General features: G+C 36.7%; 1 protein-coding gene across 4 annotated transcripts in view; it reads right to left on the reverse strand.

Moving 5' to 3' along the window:
* The window catches only part of VAV3 (vav guanine nucleotide exchange factor 3), a 352,499-nt gene that overhangs the window by 52,388 nt on the left and 277,091 nt on the right, over positions 1-23,020 (reverse strand). For all 4 annotated transcript variants that reach the window (XM_077905669.1, XM_077905668.1, XM_077905667.1 and 1 more), the window contains exon 20: positions 15,094-15,230. In XM_077905669.1, coding sequence (XP_077761795.1) covers positions 15,094-15,230 — 137 coding nt within the window. The remainder of the gene's footprint in view (positions 1-15,093; positions 15,231-23,020) is intronic.

Raw genomic sequence — 23,020 nt, forward strand, 5'->3', positions numbered from 1 at the left:
TTCCTGTGTGGTCTAGAAGAAATTAGAAAAGTCTCTTAATGTAGAGCAAAGAAAAAGATTCCTTTGAAATGATTTGGCAGGGAGAGACGGCAGGAGAAAAGACCTGCAAAGTCTACTCCACTGTTCCTCCCTTCCCAGACCTCAGAGGTTTCTGGGCAGATCTTGTGTTACAGGAGAGACTGCTTAAGGCTTTCAACACAAAAGGTCAATAGTTCCTACAGTGGAGTCCACAAGCAAGCAAACCATTCGCTAAGCAAAGTTTGTTTTCTGCAAACCCCTGTCTCATTTTCCTTCCTATTCTTCACTCTGCTTGAGACATCTTAGGCCTTCCTCATTTAACTTGGCTCTGACAAAAGGGCTCATGATTTTACCCTGTTTATTTACATGAACTATTCCCTTCAGAATTTATCACTTGTGCTTTTATGTCTAATTAGAAGTAAAAAGTTTAATATCTGATTAAAGAAATTTCAAGAATTGGAATAGGAATTGGGAGGGCAGGGTGGTCTTCTATGAGCCTACATGTATTAGTGGGACTGTTCATATTAAACGTGGGTACGATGAAATTTTTAAAAACAATCATTTTCCCACTTCTGGAAAATGGAGCTTATCTTTCAGAATCATGAGCCATTATGCAGCAATATACTTGTCCTCCTTTTCAATTTTCTTTCAGGTTTACTTCCTATGATTTTTGTAATACCCTTGTCAGTCACTTAGGTATTAAAATCCCCATATCATAGATGAGGAAGTTGAGGACATAAGGTTAAATAGCTTTAAGACTATTCTGAGAGAATAAATTTAACTCTGACAAGATGAATGAATATTTTAATGGTCTTTAAGATAACACCATAAAGTATCATTTGAATTCATAAACAATGAATTTGAAAACTTGTAAATAACATATTACAGAAATAGCAGCTCTGAACAGAATTATTCATTCTATGCTAGGCTCTAGAGATAAAGAGATGTAAAGTATGGTTCTTATCTTGACTGCTCTACCTAAGCAGGGAGAAGAATGAACAGACCATGAGGATACACAAGTGTTATGATAGAAACTCTTCAGTTAAGAGAAGACATCAAATGAGGTTATCCCACCATCAAGGATTTAGCTAAGAGAACAGGAAGTAGAATGGAAAATTCAGACATAAGGTAAAATATGAATCAATAGCTAAAGGTATGAAAAAACATGTCCTCTATGAAAAAGCTTCTCCTCACATGAACCACTTTTTTTCTCCAGGTTAGAATGAAGAAATCTATTTAAAAAAATGTGCTGGGACCATCTGAATGGTCAATTATAAGCAGCAGAACTGTAATCAGTGTGCCAAAAATATATACTTTTATCCATAGTTGCCTCTGCTAAATATAGCAGGCATATGGGAAATAAAATTTCTTGACATGGTAAACTAAGACAAGGGTTCACCTATTGCGTGCAAACATTACAACTGTGCTTTAAGGCTAAGATGGTAGCAAAGGGAATTTTTTCAAAAATTTTTTTAAAAATTTAATTTAGTTAACATATAGAGTATTATTAGTTTCAAGGGTAGAATTTAATGATTCATCAGTTGCATATAACACCTAGTGCTCATTACATCAAGTGCCCTCCTTAATGCCCATCACTCAATTACATTATGCCCTACTCAGCTCCCCTCCAGTAACCCTCAGTTTGTTTCCTATAATTAAGGGTCTCTTATGGGAAGAATGAAACTGGACCATTGTCTATCACCATCCATAAAAATAGACTCAAAATAGATGAAATACCTAAATGTGAGATAGGAATCCTTCAAAATCCTAGAGGAGAACACAGGCAGTAAGCTATCTGACCTCAGCCACAGCGACTTCTTACTAGACAGGTCTCCAAAAGTAAGGGAAACAAAGGCAAAAATGAACTATTGGGACTTCATCAAGATAAAAAGCTTTTGTACAGCAAAAGAAACAGTCAACAAAACCAAAAGACAACCTACAGAATGGGAGAAGATATTTGCAAATGTCTTATCAGATATAGGGCTAGTATACAAAAATCTATAAAGAACTTATCAAACTCAACACGCAAAGAACAAGTAATCCAATCAAGAAATGGGCAGAAGACATAAACAGACATTTCTCCAAAGAAGACATACACATGGCCAACAGACCCATGAAAAAATGCTTCACATCACTTGGCATCAGGGAAATAGAAATCAAAACCACAATGAGATACTACCTCACACCAGTCAGAATGGTAAAATTATTAAGTCAGGAAACAACAGAATTTGGTGAGGATGCAGAGAAAGGAGAGCCTTCTTACACTGTTGGTGGGAATGCAAGCTCGTATAGCCACTCTGGAAAACAGTATGGAAGTTCCTCAAAAAGTTGAAAGTAGAGCTACCCTATAACCCAGCAATTGCACTACTGAATTTACTCCAAAGATACAAATGTAGTGATCTGAAGGGGCACCTGCACCCCAATGTTTATAGCAGCAATTTCCACAATTGCCAAACTATGGAAATAGCCCAGATGTCCATCAACAGATAAATGGATAAAGAAGAGGTGGTACATATGTATACACCACACACACACACACACACACACACACATGAAAATAGTGGAATACTACCCAGCCATCAAAAAAGAAATCTGGTCATTTGCAATGGTATGGGTAGAACTAGAGGATATTATGCTAAGCAAAATAAACCAATCAGAGAAAGACACTTATCCTATGATCTCACTTATATGTGGATTTTTTTTTATTTTTTAAAGATTATTTATTTATTCATAGAGACACACAGAGAGAGAGAGAGAGAGAGAGAGGCAGAGACACAGGCAGAGGAAGAAGCAGGCACCATGCAGAGAGCCTGATGTGGGACTCAATCCAGGGTCTCCAGGATCATGCCCTAGGCTGCAGGCCACACTAAACTGCTGCACCACAGGGGCTGCCCTTATATGTGGAATTTAAGAAAACAGACGATCATAGGGAAGAGAGGAAAAAAATAAAACAGGACAAAATCAGAGAGGGATACAAAACCATAAGAAATTCTTAATCATAGAAAATAAACTGAGGTTTGCTGGAAGGGAGATGGGTGGGGGGTGGGTAACTGGGTGACAGACATAAAGGAAGGCACATGATGTAATGAGCACTGGGTGTTATATAAGACTGATGAATCACTGACCTCTACCTCTGAAACCAATAATACACTGTATGTTAATTAACTGAATTTACATAAAAGTTTCATATGGTTTGCAAAGGGGAAGTTAACACCTTCTTGCACCTGGCCAAGTCAAGAGCCACCCCTCCCCTAGGCTCCTTGCCTCTGGGGGCATTGTGAATAGGAATGCCTTCCTCCAGAGAATCTGTCAAATTCTCTCCAAGCTCAACTTATTTTTTGACTTTTCAGTTTTTCCTTTAAGGCAGAGTTAAAAAAAAATTAAAGCAAAAACTTCTACATAAAGCAATGCAGTGTTTCCTGATTATTCTACAAAAGAACTAAACTGCCTTTTAAAACATGTTTTCTTTGGAGGTGTTAAAAATTATAAATGATTCTCCTAAAACAAAGGTAGGAGAGTCTAACGTATAGAACTAAGGCAGGAGATCAGAAGTCTGAAAAAAGAGTCTAATTTTAATTCTGCAAATGCCACCTTACATAGATGGATGATAAATCTGGCCCTTTAAAACCACAATTCTAATTTACCCTCTTTATGGAGATTTCTGTGAATTAATCAGAATGTGTGTAAAAACATTTTCACTCCTTAGAATAAAGATCATGTAGATGCATGATTTGTAAGTGTGAAGTATCACAACTATTTTCTAGGTTATTTAACTTTCATTGTGGATAAAAATATATATTTTTGGCACACTGATTACAGTTCCACTGCTTATAATTGCCTTTTGGTTCCAATTAGCTTACAGAATTCTCCCTGTGGAACATTTGGGGATTCATAAATGACAATGGAGCAAATAAAACCCCATGATATAGGACACAGGATCCTCATTGTTTCATAAGCTTTATTCTAAGAAAAAAAACACATAAAGCTCTCTACTGTAAAAAGAAAAAAAAAAAGACCCCATAGATGGCATGGTATAATTTTATATTTGCTTGATTCTTTCTCTTGCTCTCTCTCCCTCTCTGATAAGTATAATTTGTATCTCTTCTGGGTAAATAAAGTTTCTGATAGGAATAGTCTCTCTCAGCATGAAGAATGTTCTCCTTCATTACTAAGCCCTTATTATCACATACTGAAACAACTTTAAAGCAACAGGTTTATCATCAGTCCAATGACACGATCAGAATGGTTCCATATGTTACTCTCAGGAAAATCTATGCCTTACACCTGCATTAGGAAATGTACTCTAAATGGCCAATTTCCTCTTTTACATTCATTTCACTTGAAGACAATTTTATGGAACTTTCAAGGAAAGAGAAGACAACAGAGACGACAAGAAAAAGCTGCCAAAATGAATCCCTTCAATGCAAGGACTGAACAGAGAATATTTTTACAGCTCAATTGTCAACTCATTGTTTGAAAGAAGTTATAATGAAAATGCAGATACCCACTCACTTCGATAGCATTAGAAATTACTGTTGTTATAATAATAATACAGACTAGACTATAGTAGCTATTCATAGAAAGTTCCTGATAGAAAGTGGAGGATAATTTGTATTCTCTGGACACAGAGTATGTAGAAAACATGACAGTCTACAATAAAATCCAACTTTCTACACTAATGAATGAAGTGACTCACTTGAAAAAACAGAGGGGAAAACAGTTTAGTTTTAAAAGCATAATTTCTTGAAAATTTCCAAATAAGCCAAAGCACTTAACTAGTACAAAAATCATTTCTGAAATTCAAATGCAAAGCCACTGTGACATCACAATAATTAATCTATATTGTTATCCAATATAGATTAGCATTTAACTTTTACACATATTTGTAACAATATGATTATATAACACGATTAACTCAAAACTCAACATGGAAACCACTCATCCCCTATCCTGAGCATTGGTCATTCCTTAGGTCATTGAGACACAAGGTTAGAAACCAGCTGTCTTTTTTGTGATTGTCCCGGTACAAGACACAAAGTCAGACACAAAGTACTTGGACAGATGAATAATAGGTGTTACTATTTAATAAGCATTGGGGCCCTAGGCTTTTTCATATATCATTTATTTTATTCTGTATGCATTTTACAGATGATAAAACTGAGGCCTTTATAAAACATTTCACAGATGATAAAACAGAGTGATCTATGTAAGGTCATGATGCCAATAGATGGTAGAATCAGGAACTGATAGCAAAATGAGCTACAATTTCCTAAATAATAACACAGAAAAGAAAAACAATTTACTTTTCTGGTGCTAATTATGTGCAATCTCAAATGAGACCAAATCAATTGGGCAGGAACCAAAAAGGATGTGCCTAAAAACTATCTTCTCAGAACCAATTAGATACATACATACACACACGCACAAGAATATATGTGTGTGTATTTATAAGTGTGTGTGTTTGTGTGTGTGTATATTTATATATATATATCTCTCCCCAGTGCAGTCACACCCTTTAGGATGCAAATCATAAAGTACTTGTCTTCTTTGAATATGAATATCAACAAATGAATGTACATGGATCCACTGAACGCACACCTACAAACTCCTGTAACTTTAAAGGATCAAAACAGCAACATTCTTTACACATTTAGACTCAATACAGAGGAAAGATTTTTTTTTCAGAAATCTTTAAAACATGTCATCCTGAATCATGCCATTGAGTAAATATACAGAGCAAGTACACATTCAGACCAGTTTCCGACATATACCTTCCATACGTACAGTTTATAAAACAAAAGCAGATTTTATCATGATACCCATTGGAGAATTACAAGATGTGAACTACCTTTTGAATCAAAGAAAACATTTTTATCAAGTTCAGTATGAAGTTTATGGTGAGTATATTTTAATTGCACGTTAGTTCTTTGAAATATTCCATTTGGTAACTATCAGACACAAAGTATTGAGTTCATTGTAACACCTTATCTTGCAGCTACACTTAATAAGTTGGTTTGCTACAAATGACCAATGAGTAAGCTGGAAATAATGTCATAACTCCATGAAATCAATTGGATCACCCTAGTCAATGGCTTATATTACATTTATCTAGGGTTCTACTGAACCCAGACCAATTGTACCCTGATCTCTGGGAGTGGGGTTGTGTGTTGACATTATTGCAAGGCCCCCAGATAACTCAGAGTTATGAGCACAGCTCTGTTCCAGCCCCTGTCCTACTACAGATGAAGAAACTAAGCCACATATTGATTAAGTAACTTGACCCAAACCATACAGCTAGTAGGCTACAGACGCATGACTTGAATCAGGTTCTCTCATACTGCTACTGCTCCTTTCAATAAGGCTAGAATCTGATGCCTAAAAAAATCCTTTGACTGGCTAAGAAGTACCCATAAGATAATTCTGATACATGCTACATCCTAGTTGAAAACATTTGATGAACTTTAAATTATCTCTGAAAATTCAAACATATTGCTAGCTCCCAGGAAGCATGAATGGATCTCCTAAAGACAGGAGACAAAATGTCAAACCAATAATTGGAGTTGATAATTGAAATGTGAGTGGTGTCTGAGTAGTGGGTATAGAGCTGACACTCAATATATATTCGCTGATCTGAAATAAATGTGCTAATTGTTTTTTCTCTGTTCTAGATATTAGCCTTACTTGTTCCTATCAGCCATCATCCCCTCAACAGATATACACGTGCATTTTGTCATACAATAGTCTCATTTATCTTACAATTTTCCTGAGAATTTCCAAAGCCATTATAACATCATAGCAGAAAAGCTTCATGTTTCCAGGCTGTTGAGAGGAAATGACAAATAATAATGTCTTTCTTATCATCTAAAAAGAATTGGAGGCAATATAATTTAGTAAAAAGAACACTGAGCTTCCAGTTCTTCATGTAAAGAGCTTACAAGTCATCACTCTGCCTAACAAGTAAAACAATGAACAGATTGAAAAAAATCAACATCTCTTGGATCCATAAGAGAGGGGAGGACACAGGACAAACCTCAGCCCCCAGGATTAGACAGACTGGCAAATACAGGGAGTCACAGCTTACCAGAGCAGAGGCTCACCAGCAGAACTGCTGTGGGATCCAGTGTCAGTGCTGGGGTAGGAAAACCTCAACTTACATTGACAAATTGCTGAGGGTTCAGTGCTTACAACTCTGAGAGTTAAACACTCCAGGGGGAGCAGTCATAGGGGAACTCCACAATATTGTAAGACTATCCTTAGGAGCTGGGCCAGATTCATACAATAAATATGGAAGAAAAATCCCCAGCTCCTGACAGAGGGAGGGGAAAAGGCACTCTGCTCTTTTATTATTTTTTTAAGACTTGTTTGTTTATTTGAGGGCAGGATCGAGGGGCAGAGGGAGAGGAAGAAGGAAACCAGCATACTCCCTAATGAGCAGGGAGTCCCACACGTAGGGCTGGATCTCACAACCCTGAGATCATGCCCTGAGCTGAAATCAAGTCAGTTGCTCAACCCACGGAGCCACTCAGGTGTTCCCATTCTGCTCTTCTTAATAAGATATGCCCTCAGGAAAAACTAGTTAATGGAAGCCTGACCTGCTAGGGTATTATCAGAGTCTAACTTACCTGGGGAAAGGAAATACTCAACTCTAGCTCACTTTCCTCTTCTGGTCCCACCACTGCAGCAAGAAAACAAAACTGGCAAAAAGCACTTGTGAAGTTCATTGTCCAGAGGCATAGGCTCATTACTAGACTGAGACCTAATCATAGGGACCACAGAATGCTTCTCCTCTTCTGCATCTCACCATATCACTAAGCTCTCTATTCAGCAGCTCCTTTCACCCAGTACATCATGTCTGCCTATCAAGAAAAAAAAAAAAAAACTACAAGGAATACCCATAGGCAAAAAAACACAATTTGAAGAGACACAGAAAGAAAGCATCAGAAGCACATATGCAGGAATATTATAATTACCATACCAGTAATTTAAAACAAATGTAATTAATATGCTAAGGGCTCTAATGGAGAAAGTGGGCATCATCATGTAAGAATAGATGGGCAATGTGAGTAGAGAGGTATCAATTCTAACAGAGAACCAAAAATACTAGAGATAAAAAAAAAAACACTGTAACAGAAATGAAGAATGCTTCTTACAGTCTAATTAGTAGACTGGACATGGCCAAGAAAAGAGTCTCTGACCTTGAGATCATCTCAATAGTAACTGTCAAAGTGAAGAACTAAGAGGGGAAAAAAAAAAAAAAACCACAGAAATTCAAGACCTGGTGGAAAACTACACAAGATTAATATGCACCTAACAAGAATATCAGAAGAAGAAAGAGAATAAATACCCGAAGCAATAATGACCGAGATTTGCTCAAATTAATGCTAGACACTGAACCCAAGATTCAGGAAGCTCAGAGAAAAGAGAGCAAGATAAATACAAAAAACCCCACCTAAGTATATTCATTTCAAACTACAGAAACCCAAAGATAAAAAAAAAAAATCCTACAAGAAGCCAGTTAAACAATAACAAATGCACCTCACCTATAAAGGAACAAAGATGTATAGACTTTTCCTCAGAAACTATGCAAGCAAGAAGAGAGTGGAGTGAAATATTTATTTAAAGTGTTGAGAGGAAAAAGCTACCAACTTCAAATTCTCTGCCTAACAAAATTATTCAAAAGTGAAGAACAAATCAAGACCTCAGACAACAAAAATTACATGAATTTGTTGGCAAAGCAGATCTACCTTGCAAGAAACATTAAAGGACATCTTTAGAGAGAATGAAAATAATATTGGTCAGAAACCTGGATCTACTTGAAAAAAGGAAGAGTATCAAAGAAGAAATAAGTGAAGGTAAAATAAAAATTTTATTTTTATTCATAATTAATCTAACAGGGAACTGTTCAAAAGAATAACAGCAACAGTATATTCAATTATATATATGCTCATATCTATATATGCTTATATATATTATTTACATAATATGTACATAAATATATATGCTATGTATATTCATATATAAGTGACATGCATGAAGCGATGATACAAAGGACAGAGGAACTTGGACTATTCTGTTACCATAAGGCACACACATTACCGAGGAAGTGGTATAGTGTTATTTGAAGCTGGAGTTAGGTTAGTTGTAATTGTACACAGTAACCTCTAGGGAAACCGCTAATACTGGTTTAAGAAAAAAAAAAAAAGTACAACAGATATGCTAAAAAAAGAAAACAGAATCATATAAAATGATCAATTTAAACCACCAAAGGCAGAAAAAAGTGTGGAAGACAAAAAGAGACATAGATAACAAGGGCAACAAATAGAAAAAGGGTAATGAGTAAGGTTGGTGTTAATCCAGTATTTCAGTAACAACTTCAAATGTCAATGGTCTAAATGCACCAAAAGACAGAGATTGTGAATGAATCAAAAAAACAGGGCCCAGCCATAGGCTGTCTCCAAGAAATCCACATGCTTTGTGTTCTTCATCCTTCCTATGCACCCCTGCCGTTCTCTACAGCTTGGAGCCTCCTCTGTGTAACCTTCCTGCCCTATCTTCTTATTCCTATTTCCAGGCAGAATTGGAACCGAATTCCCCTTTATTATTCCTTTCTTGTGATAACAAGAATGACGACAATAACAACTAATGTTCCTTACACATTTTTTTTTATGTACAAGGTAGAGTTCTAGGCATGCTTTACATATATTAACACCTACAATACTAATGGAAAGTCTACAAAATGAATACTACTATTATCCCCATTTTATAGATGAGTGAACTGAGGCACTGTGACGTTAAATGCCTTGCCCAAAGTTGTGCAGCTAGTAACTTGGCAGAGCCAGAATCTGAACCCAGGAAATCTTGCCTGAATGCAAGTTCTTAAAAACTACACTTTACTGCTTTTCTTAAAGGCATGTTACGATTAAGCTGTGTTTATTCATAAATACCTCCATTCAGGCTCAGAAATGTGAATTCTGTGCGGTCAGAAGCAAGGGTAAGTGAATTCTGGAAGTGAAGAGATTAGTTAGGAAGTGATCTCAGATGCCATGTAACAGTTGCTTAAACTAGGCTGTGACAACAGAGACAGAGGAAGATATACACTGAGAGTGATTTAAAAGGTACAATGAGAAGCATTTGATGATAAAAGAGATGTGGAGAGAGATGAGAGAGGGGAAGGAGTGGAGAACATACAAAGATTGTAAACATTAATATAGGAGGGTGGTGAGGTAGATAGATGGTTATATCCTCAATAAATAAAGATACAGAACATTTGAACATTATCAACTACATTGACATAATTGGTATTTGTAGAATATCCTAACCTACCCACCACCCAAAAAAGCAAAAAAACAAAAACAAAAACAAAAGAAAACAACTCAAACCCATATTATTTTCAAGTGTACAAAGAACATCAATCAAGATATGCCATATTCTGGGCCATAAAATAATTCTTAATAAAGTTAAAATTATTCAAGTCATACAAACTATATTTTGTTATGATATGGAAATAAATTAAAAATTAAAAAAAGAAAAATATCTGGGAAATCCCTAAATATTTGGAAACTAAATAATGCACTTCTAAATAACCCATAAGAAAGTGAAAAAAAAAATACTAGAAAGTATTTCAAGACACACAAAAATGAAAATACAATCCATATCAAAAAATTTTTAGGAGGCAGCAAAAGTAGTACTTAGAAATTTATAGCACTAAATGCCTGAGAATTCTCAGACCAATGAGAACCTTAAGAAACTAGAAAAAGAACAAATTAAACCCCAAATAAGAAGGCAGTGATAAAGAACAGAGCAGAAATCAGTGATACATGAAAGAAAAAAATAGAACCAATGAAATAAAACCTCACATGAGATCAGTAAAATCCATAACCAACTAATTAGATTGATCAAGGAAAAAAAAAAAAAGCAAAGACAAATTACCTATATCAGAAACAAGAGATGACACTACTATAAAGTCTACTCCAAAATTATCAAAGTTCACTCAAAAAGAAATCGATAACCTGGACAGCCATACATACACTAAGGATACTGAACCTGTAATTAAAAGGAAAAAAATCTTCCTGCAAAGGATCTCCAAGCCTAGACAGATCCCCTAAACATTCTACAAAACACTTCAGGAAAAAATAATTCTGATTCTATAAAAACTTTCAGAAAAAGAAAGTTTCAGTTAAAAGAAACGAATAGTTCCCCATTCATTAAGTGTTAGACTATTACCAAACCTGGACAAAGACATAAAAAAAAAAAAAGACATTACAAGAAAATGAAACAACAATGTTTATTCATTGACAACATGATTGTCTATATTCTAAAAATCTGCTAGTATTGGGGTGCCTAGGTGACTCAGTTGGTTAAGTGTCCAACTCTTGATTTTGGCTCAGGTCATAATCTCAGAGTAGTGAGATCGAGCCCCGTGTCAGGCTCCGCCACTTGCATACCTTTTTCTCTAAAAAATAATTAGTTAAATTAGAATTATTCTAGCAGATTTTTAAAAGATTTAATTCCTATAAGTGAGTTTAACAAGGTTGCAGGATAAAAGATTAATTTATAAAAATCAATTATATTTCTTTTTTTCCCACAAATAAAAATCAATTATATTCCTATTTAGGAGCAATAAACAGAAATTGGTATTTTAAAACCACCACTTACAATATTATCAAATGAAATATGAAATATTTGAGGATACATTTGAGGATACATGACAAAAGATGTGTATGTCCTTCACTCTGACAACTATAAAACATTGCTGAGAAATTAAAAACCTAAATAAATGGAGAGATAAACCATGTTCAATGGTCAGTAGACTCAATACTGCTAAGATGTCAGTATTCTCATACCGATCTATAATCTAACACAATCTCAATAAAAATTGGTCAGACTAATAAGATGCTCCCAAAATTCACATGAAATGCAAAGCACCTAGAAGAGCCAAAACACCTGCGGAAAGAAAAAATTTGGAGGACCAACACTATGTATGTGATTGTAAGATACTATTTGCTTGCAATAATCAAAATAGTACTGTATTAAAGATGGAGAGAGATCAGTGGAACTGAACACAGAATCCAGAAATATACCAACACATACACACACAACTGATATTCCACAGAAGTGCAGAGGCAATCCAGTGGAGAAATGACGGTCTTTTCAACAAATGGTGCTAAAACACAAGGATATCTCTATGTGAAACAATGAACACCATACTTGAAAAAAATGAAAACATATTAAAAAATAACTCAAAATGGACTATAAACCTAAAGGTAAAGCCTAAAACCACAAAGACTTCTAGAAGAGAATGCAGGAAAATATCTTTGTATCCTTGGGGCGTAGGCAAATATTTCTGAAATATGATCATGTCCATATGCATGATCCTTAAAGTAACAAATTAACAAAATGGACTACATCAAAGTAAAAACTTCTGTTATATGTACAACATTATTAAGATAATAAAACGCCAGACAACAAGCTAGGAGAAAACAGAAATAATCTATTTATTTATTTTTCAATAAATTTATTTTTTATTGGTGTTCAATTTGCCAACATACAGAATAACACCCAGTGCTCATCCCGCAAGGGGGCACCTGGGTGGCTCAGTTAAGTGTCTGACTCTTGATTTTGCCTCAAGTCATGATCTCAGGGTCCTGAGATAGAACCCTGCGTCGGGCTCTGTGCACAGTGGAGTCTGCTTGGGATTCCTTCCCTTTCCTTCACCCTCTGGCCCTCCCCACTGTTCACATGTGTGCTCTTTCTCCCTCTAAAATAAATAAAGAAAAATCTTAAAAAGAATTTGTACCCAAAATATATAAGGAACTCTCAAAACTCAAAATAATAAGAAAACATACAGCCCATAAAAGAATTTTGACAAAATTTTTCAATAAGCACTTCATCAGTGAAGGTGTATGGACGGTAAATAAGCACATGGACAGATGCTCAGTATCATTAGTCATTAGAGAAATGCAAATCAAAACCACAATAAGGTACCATGGTACACTTGTTAGAATAGACAAAATTTAAAAGGTTGACCACACCCACTGTTGGTGAAGATATTATTGGAGCACTTCAGATTGTCAGATACGCCTGGTAGAAATTTAACAATAAAATGTTTTAGAAAAACAGTTTGGTAATCTCTCAAAAAGTTAAACGTATATCTACATATAATTCACCCATTCTCCTTTCAGTATTTACCTAAAAATGAAGCATATGTCCATGTAAAGACTTACATGTGAAAGTTCACAGAAGCTTCATCTTTAATAGTCCCAAACTGGTAATAACCTAAAAGTCCATCTAACAAGCTAAACGATAAATTGTGTCATACCCATACACGGAATAATAATAAGCAACAAAAAGAAAGAACTTTCTTTTAGCATAATGTCCTCCAAGTTCCTCTACACTTTTGCAAACGACAGGATTTCCTTCTTTTGGAAGTCTGAATACACACACACACACACACACACACACACACACACACACACTTTCTTTATCCATTAGTCCACTGAAGGACATTACATTACTTCTGTGCCTTGCTTATAGTTATGTGACGAATCTAAAAGAGTCAAAGTCAGAACTACAGAACAGAATTGTGGTTGCCAGGGGCTGGTGGAAGGGAGAAATGGGGCATATTAGTCCCAGGGTACAAAGCTCACATTGTGCAAGATGAGGAAGTCCTAGCCACCTACCGTACAGCACAGTCTGTATTTAATAATATTGTGTTATATATTTAAGAGCCTGCAAAGTGGCTAGATCTTAAATGTTATCACAAAAATAAGTAAGTAAGTAAGATGGGGGAAACTTTTGGAGATGAAAGGTTTATGGCATAAATTGTGGTGATGGCTTCAAGGATTTATACGTATCTCCAAGTCTGTCCAGCTGCATATGTTAAATGTATACAGCTTTTTGTGTGCCAATCACATAATCAGTAAAGTGGTTTTAAAAAAACAAGAACTATTTTACACAAAGCAACAAGATTTAGTCTCAAAATAACTATGTTAAGTAAAGAAGCCATGCAAAATCGCATATGTACTATATGATGAACTATATAAAATTCTGGACTGAAGAGTTCACAGAATTTCAGTCTGCCATCCTCTTCTGTTTTTGGAAAGGGTGAGGTCTGAGAGGGGTAATGTACTAAAAAGAAGAATAGTGAAGTTTGGAAAACTTCATTGGCCATGACACTGCCTATAGTGTTTGGAGATAAATGTTCAGTCTAGGGGCACTCATCTCTAAGAAGATGGCAGACCATAAATACTTCTAAGCAAACAAAATAACTATCATTTTATATGTGTACACAATGGATTATCATCCAATAGTTCTTCCCTGCTCTCTCCACCCCGAACCAAATTTCACTTATGTGCCAATCTTTCTGTTGAGCCTTTTCCATGTCCTTTTCCCTCAACACACAATAGATTTTTAACAAACTCTAACATTATGGGGAAATATTTCTAACATACACATGAAAATAAAGAATGCCTTAGTGAACAACAATGTCTACCATCCAGCTTTATCAAATCTTAACCCCATGCCGTATCGCTCACCGTTAACACAATCCTTAAACCAAATACAGGCTTACTGGACAAGAGAGACTTCATCACTAGCAAACATCAACACACTCACTCACTTTTCACATTTTGTACATCTCATGAATAATGCCCACAGCAGCTCTGAGAACTTCAGGTATTTCTGTGGGTAGGCACAAATCAAATATGGCCAGAAATGGCCGCTGGCAAGCTAATTAGGTAATTCCCCTGAATGAACTGTTAATATGTTAAAGCAATGCAAATTAGATCATACCCACAGGCGCTAGGTTTGGAAAAAATGCTTTGGCAAAGTATGAATTTTTAATAAAGATGGTAATTATGGTTCACAGCACCAATCCTATTCTTCTTTAGTGTTCTAATGTTCACTACCACTTTGGCATTGGTAAGTATGGGAAGGCTAATAAGAAATCTTTTCCCCCACCTCATTTAACCTTTCTGAAGATATGCAGTTTCTAAAGAAAGAGCTTTATTCTCCTAGCAGTAATAAGTCATTCATCAAATAAAAGAACAAACAAAACCACCATGATCTGGATAGTACCTGCCAAAACAGACTGTGTGCATCTCCTCTCAGAAGTTCAACTGTATCCCCTGCCTGGATATGTAATGCGGGTCCTTCGTGAAGACCTGGGGGCGGTGCTCCTGTATAGTTCTTAATGACCTGCATCTTTGGTAAACCTGGAAATAAGCACCACAACATTTAGAACTGAGAAAAGAATGATGTGTGAAGTCTGAATGTACTCTAAAATAAAAACAAGACCATTAATGTTAAAAAAAGTTTTAATAGCACCAAGGCCAAGTAAACATTTGAAGTAACCACAATGGAATGCTTTTCAACCTTATTATTTGAGAAGGTAATGGAATAAGACACACATTTATCCCCTGATCCCTTACATACTTTTCCTCTCCCTCACCATCAATCTCTTTTTAGATGAAAAAAATATTTCTTTCAGCTGATGCCCGCTTCATAAAAAACATATCACGTACAGTTTAATGGAAAAGAATCAATTTTCTCATCAACTCCATCCTTTCTGCCTATTACTTTCCTCTTGGGCATTGGCTGATTTCATCACTAAGGAGGCTCACCCTTTCTGTGTATGTATCACATTGCCCAGTATAAGGCTCATATCTTAAGGTTATCTTTGTAATTCAAAAGCAAACAGGTGATGGATGCGCCACTGCAATACTTAAGACATTTATATGGAGAAATTCTTCAGGCTCAAATTTAGGCTTACAAAACAGACCCAATAAAGGGAACATGTCTAAGCCAATACCATCACCAACACTTGAAATACAGATCCACCCTTTTTCTTTGTATTTTGTAGAATGTGCAATGAAGGCCTCAGTTCAATATTTAGTTTTTGAGAACAGCTTCAATTGCACCCATGCCTAACTACACCACTACTGAACAACCTGACAGTCACCTTTTTACACTCCTGTGAGAGAGCACTCATAAACATGGTATTCGGTGCACATTCAGGAACTCAAGCTATTGCTTATTACACTTCGAGACTTTTTATTCTAATAATTAACCACAGTGAAGCTGTAATTGGCTGGACCACAGAGTGGGAGCTGTGCCCCATAGAGTGGGAGCATGCATGATGGCCATTCAGTTCTAGATGTCCAAGTTACCTAGCAAACGTTGTCGAAGTTACACAGACCTCAATATTAACATGAAATGTGCCCACAAACAATTTAATAGAATCCTCATAATCCTTTTCCAACCACCACCCCAGATGGGAGAAATCAAGTGTAGCTATAAATTAAGCAGAACTGAAAAGCTTCAATCAACTCTTATCAACTTTCAATCAGAAGGCAGGAGGTCTGAGAACTGCTGGAATGGAATGGAATGAACTGGAGGAATGAGAACCCTCATTTACCTGCTATAACTGCTGAGGCATGTTACGAGTTGCTACATCTCCCCTTTGCTTCAGTTCTTGGGCCACAGAACCCCTGGAGGGATGACTTTCATCCCACATCTTTCATGGAGTGTTTCCCTACCAGGTGTTATAAGGTGGTGCCCTGACAGAAACAGCAGACTTTATTGTCTTTCCCAAAAACACTTGACAGAACTCTCCTCAGTCAAGTGTTTATCAGGCTTGCTCTTAACACACTACATATGCCTTGAGTACAGAAAGAGCTCATTTTATGCTTCCTATCAAGTTGCTGTTTATTAGAAATGAAACCTAAATATTTCCTGCACACAACTGATGTAGAAGTTCAAAAATTGGAAGAGGATGCACCTAACAGTTTTTTTTTTTTTTTTTAAGATTTTGTTTATTCATGAGAGACAGAGAGAGAGACATAGGCAGAGGGAGAAGAGCCTGATGCAGGACTTGATCCTAGGACACTGGGATCATGACTTGAGCCAAAGGCAGATGCTCAACCACTGAGCCACCCAGGCGCCCTGAAGCAGAATTTTTTAAGTAGAGTCTGGTCTGCATGATAATTATTCTGTGTTGGGGGGCCAGAGTTGTGGTTAGTCTCAGTTTTATTGAACATTTTTAGAGCAAGGAAAGCATTTCATTTAGGAGGGTCTCTTGATAATGTTGTTTTTATCTCAGTTTTAAAATAAAGGCTGAAGGCAAGAAACAAGAGTTTTTAAACCTGAAATAACTGATGTGGCCTTAAATACTGGGACCAGGGAAATGCTTGGAAGGACTCTGGCCTTCCTTGTAGTTGTCTCTGTGGCCAAGACCCACAAGGACAAAACAAAGTAGTGCCAGATGGAAACAACAGTTCTGTTATTGCCAGTATGACCAAGTTTAGCCCACTCTCAAGAAAAGATTGAAAATGCGTAAAGTATTTAGGGGAAAAAAATTTATGACATTTCACTGACTAAATATAAATTAGGGATTAACATGTGGCATGCCCAGGTGACAAAGAAGGCTGTGAAATGTAAAGCATGGAACAATGCTACCTTATTTATCTTTTCTGGTAGACTGGAATGCCCATTACACATAGCCTACTAAAATCATATTACATATTACATATACTGATACTCTGGTCAAGAAATGAGACCTCAGTAAGTATTAAAACTTACTTAAAACTAAACAGTCTTTGAAATGATAGACTTGGTTTTTATAATAGTCTTACTTATCGCTAATTTTTTTTCATTTACAGTATCTCATCTACTGTAACTTTCTTCTTGGTTATGAGTTTCATTTGGGAAGTTGATCTAGTAGCACACTAGCATAGGGTGTATTGCTGACCTCATTCCTAAAACAAGGTTGTGTGATCTTTGCCAAGAATTATGGTTGAGCCCAGGTAATAGCCAAAAGATATTGCTAGTAACTTGAATTCAGCCATAAGTGACTTTCAAAACGCAGCATTTATATTATATATATATATATATATATATATATATATATATATATATTTTTTTTTTTTTTTGTGGGATGAGTTAGGAGTTTATAATGGAATTTAGATTTTGTAGTCATTTGTTAGAATAATCTCTGGCTATTTTTTTCTGAGAGGTCAGCACTTCTCATTTCAGGACGATCTGTCATCTGGGCAACAGGGCTACAGAGATCAAAGAATAAAAGGGATAGAGCAAGGCCGCTGTGACATGATGAATTCTGACACCTTGCTCCTTGCCTCTCCTCTGATGCTTGCCTATAATAGGAGTTCTAGAATACTGGTGTTACGGATGGTTTATATCCCTTCCTTTTATAAAAAAAAAAAAAAAAAAAAAAAAAAAAGATGCAGTAACATTGCTAAGAAGGTGAACACAATCTCATTAATGAATAGATAAAAATGCAATTAAAATAAGAAGAGAGAGTGGGTTAAACTTCATGTCAGCACTCAACCATCAATATAATTGTTAACACAATCTATTGCCACAGCAGGCATCACACCTCATAAATGAGATCAAGAATGGAGAAGAAATTAGATTTACAGATACTCATATTTCAAATAGCCATTTAGTGTTGATTTAGTGCAGGTTTTCTTCTCTCCTTATGAAATATTCCTGACAGGCTTTAACCTCTCTTTAAAAATGTCCAGCACAGAACATTCACTACATGTCCTTATGACAACTCATTGCTGTATATAGTATATTAACAAGCTATATCTAAAATGTACTACAAAATCTCTGTGTAACTTCTGTCCATTGACCTGCCTCCTTCCATCTGGAGTTAGGCTGAAGGTGGCAAATCTCCCTTTTATTATGTTAGCCTTTCAACATTTGTTCAGGCTTAAAATCCCTAGTTACTCACATTTTCCTTTAGTTATACATACTTGAAGGAATTCTGAGATGCAAAACATTATAAATCTACAAAAGTAGATGATAGTTTCCCTCATTAACTCTGACCAATCAGAAATAAATAACCAAAAGTTATTCTGAAAGCTGATTTTAAAAATATAAATTCCATTATATTTATAAAATCACAACTCATCCCAGAAAGCTGCTTATTTCCTCTTGGGTAAACACAGACCCAAGAGTAGTTTAGTTTCTTTCTGCTCAGAACAGTATTTATAATGGGTAGATTGGTATAGTTACAGGGCTGCTCATAAAAGTCTGAAAATTTATCATGCAACTACCTTCAGATATTAAATGCAAAATAATCATATATAATTTCAACATACACAGTTAAGCAATGCAGGAAGTTCCCAAAACTTTATGTATTCAGTTATCTTTATCTAAAGAAATATAATTAAAATGGCTAAGACTAATTAGAGCTCCTGCCAAATGTTATTTTAGCTTGTTTTCATTCCTACAACAAATGCTTTGCTGTACAGCTAACTACATCCTTGATATGTAACTTCTGGACAGTTTTTCCCTTTACCTCTTGTTCACACTAGTCATCATACTTGGTCTTAAAATAAGACAAGGTCCCCAAATCATCGTATGCATGAAGAATTAACAAACGAAGAATCGGCAACATTAAAATTATGGTTATACTCCAGTAATAGACATTCAGTAATACTCCAGTTTAAAAAAACTGAAGCCAATGTAATTACGAAGCATGCTAGAATTTTCCAGAATACGTAAGTGAAAGGGGATCTGAAGCAGAACCTCCTTCCAAATTTGAAACCAATGCCGCTAAGAATGATACATGCCAAGAAATTTTTTTTTTAATTATTTTTTAGGGATGCCTGGGTGGCTCAATGGTTGAGCATCTGCCTTTGGCTCAGGTCATGATCCCAGGGTCCTGGGATCAAGTCCCACATCAGGGTCCCTGAGGGGAGCCTGCTTCTCCCTCTGCCTCTGTGTCTCTCATGAATAAATAAAATATTTTTTAAAATTATTTTTTAAAGTTAATTCTAAGCAGAATCCTATTTGAAAGTTTGTCAGATGTAAACTAACTCACTGACAATTCTCACATAAACCCTCAAACTTCAATGACCATCCTACTGCACCATTATCAACCACCTGGCTTTAAGAAGAGTGATGGTCACAATATAGATTAGTGTTTATACACAATGCTGGTATCACTGCCCTAATGTCATGGGCTTCCCTGGGGCAATAACTTAGAAAAGAGTGCTATGTACTAGATAAATGGGTGGTCAGTAATGTGCTGGCCTTTCACCTCTGAGGCCTAACTTAAAATTTAAATACAGCCACATTAAAAAATAATTAGTTCTACAAGATGTCAGAGAATGTAGCCCGTTTATCCCAGGGAGCTGATTACAAGCATTAACACATTCATTTATTCCTTCAATGTCGTGAGCGCTCCAGAAGTTCTGGGCTTAGTGGTCTGACAACAGACCAAGGACGTGCTTCCTGCCCTCAAAGAGCCTACAGTCTACTGAATGGGCAGGCGAACTCAAGTTTAATACAATCAGGCATGGGCTCTTGTCCAGTGGGAAAGTTTTCAAAATATGCCTATTGATAAATCTTTCAGGGAACGTTTTTTGTTACATCTTCAATAGAACCCTGAAATATATTTTTTATGTTTCTGTAAGTTTTCTAGGTGTGATTTCCAAATTGTAGCCAGGTTTGGGAATCCCACTTTGTGGTAGATGAGCAATTCACCATGACCAACAACCACGGGTGTCGAGCTAGCTTTTGAGAAAGCTACAGCAAAGCCAGTGTTGGCTGCACCTTGCCAGGTAATTCCTCTTTACGTTAATGTCTGGGCTCTTCCTGATCTAAGTTTACCATCTAATCATTGCATCTGAAGACCAGGCGGAGCAGAATGAGCAGCTGGCAAGTTTGGGAGATAGGATGCTGGGCTTCCCCTGCCCACCACATCTCCTAGGGCTCTTTCCAAGTAAGTGGTGGACTTGCAGTCACTTGGTCTTCACAGAGAAGGAAGAGGAGCCTCATAATGGAAACCATCTGTTCCAACAGAAACAGACAATTTGGTGGAAAACAAACTGGTCTAAGGAACTAATTGTTCACAAAGGGAACACTTTCCATCAATGATTTAAAAAATTTTCACCCAGAGAGGCTCTTTCCTTTTATAAACAATGGTGAGTCAGATGAAGGAAATAGCATTGCCACTGCTCATATGAAAACAAGAATGAGAGTTACGCTCCCCCAACTTTATAAACAGTCACTCTTTGGCACTATCTATAGGAGTATTAGTAAGTCAAGGGAGGAACATGTAACACCTTTTGTTAAGTTTCTCTCCATTTATTAAAAAGATTTTATAGGCTACCATATATAACCACTACAAAATGTCACATGTTATCTTAAAATCCATGCAGATATAAAATTCTGTTCCATCAAATATGTACATTTTAGTGAAAGGAAATGTTTCCCTAAAATCCCTAAATAAGATTACACTGCTACGAGAATGTGCCATGTATTTGTCAGATCCCTCAAAAATGACGACTGCCTACAGGTGTGAGGAGTCCAGTTGAAAAGCAGAGCCTGGGCTATCTGAACATCTTCTTTGAAAATAGAAAAAGAACACAATTACACAAAGAAAGAACATCACCACCTATTCCAACCACCTCATCTTCTACCTTATAAAACTAAGATTCAAAGTGGTAAATAAAAACATCTGAGGTCAAACAGCTGGCTAGAGAGAGAACTATAACTAGAACCCTAAACACCGATTGCTAGTTGAGTCCCCCTGGCAGCAGACTGGGCCATTCCCTGGAACCTGCAGGAACAGGACTGTGGCAGGGCAGAGGTCTCCTCTACGGACTGGTATTTTGGGGATCATGGGCATGATCCTGGATAGGCCCTGCTGGGCATCCAGCGTTCTCCCGGGGAGCAGAAAAGAGGAGACCAAGCTCCCCTTCAGGTAGTGAATAACTGTGAGCTCCCCAAGATTAGGTGGTTTCTAGTGGAGAGGTAAAAAGTCTTGCTGGTATATTCTAAGGACAGGGCCTCCTATCTCCTCAATGACAATGACAAAAGGCACTGTTCTCTCAGGTGTACATGCAGTTCCGGGGATCTATGGACAAGTAGCTACATGCAGTTCTTCCTTCAGAAAGTTTTAATCACTTAAACCACATCATTCTGCTATTATGACAACACCTGAGTGCATGAGGGAGGATGATTAAACCAAAAGTTGCCATAAATCTGAATATGTGAGGAGGCTTGAAAGAACACAGTCCAAAGGGGCAGTCCTCAGCGGAAGGTGAGAAATAGGACAGTCATATTTGCTTCTGCAGAACATGAAAGCAGGAGGCAGATCTATACATCGGCAGGGAACCATGGTTTCTGACTTCTGAGAAGAGGTGACTGGGATCACTAGTGTCCAGAACTGCTGGTCCTGAAAGAGTCCCAGAAAGCCTCCCATACTCCTCTCATTCATGGCAAGTACAGAGATCTGGAGTGATTACTGATAACATACCCTGGGCCATTTTCATACCCTTCTAGCAGAAACTCCTGGCCCCAAAGCAAAATGGCATGTTTTTTTCTTGAAACCACACTAACCCTTTAACAGTCCAGTCCTCAAGGATGATAAGGGATAAGATACAGTAAAAGCAAAAATATGATTAAGGGTTTTTTTTTTTTTTTTTTTTACAATCAATAACCTAGTTTTCATTCTTCATTCAATGAGCTCATTCATTTATTCAACAAATACTTACAAATCTTCCATGTGCAGGTACTGGCCTAGGTACTGGGAGTGTGGCTGTAAATAAGACAGACACGTTCCTCCCTCATAAAGTTTGTACTTTAGCAGAGACAACAGACAGCAAAACAAATGGACTGATGTGCTAATACCAGATGGACAAATTTATAAGGAATCATTTTTAAATAGGTACTAGATGAGAGAGTGACAAGGTTGTGTGTATGGCTCAAGGTGGGAGGTTTCTTTAGGAGAAGCAATCCTAAGACCCGAGGAGAAAGCAGTAATCATTTGGGAGGCGGAGGTGGGTATTTAACAGGCCAAAGCTGAACAAGAAACATGAAGACTGAAAGTGGAATGAGTTTGAAGTACCTGAAGGACAAAAAAATAGTGACACTGCATGAAAGCAATTAATGAAATTCAAAATTGATAGATGTAGTCTTCATGGTCTGCCTCTTTTCATATAAGTATCCTGTTGAATTTTTTGAGATTTAT

This window comes from Canis aureus, chromosome 8 (genome assembly GCF_053574225.1).
Source record: "Canis aureus isolate CA01 chromosome 8, VMU_Caureus_v.1.0, whole genome shotgun sequence".
Lineage (NCBI taxonomy): Eukaryota > Metazoa > Chordata > Mammalia > Carnivora > Canidae > Canis > Canis aureus.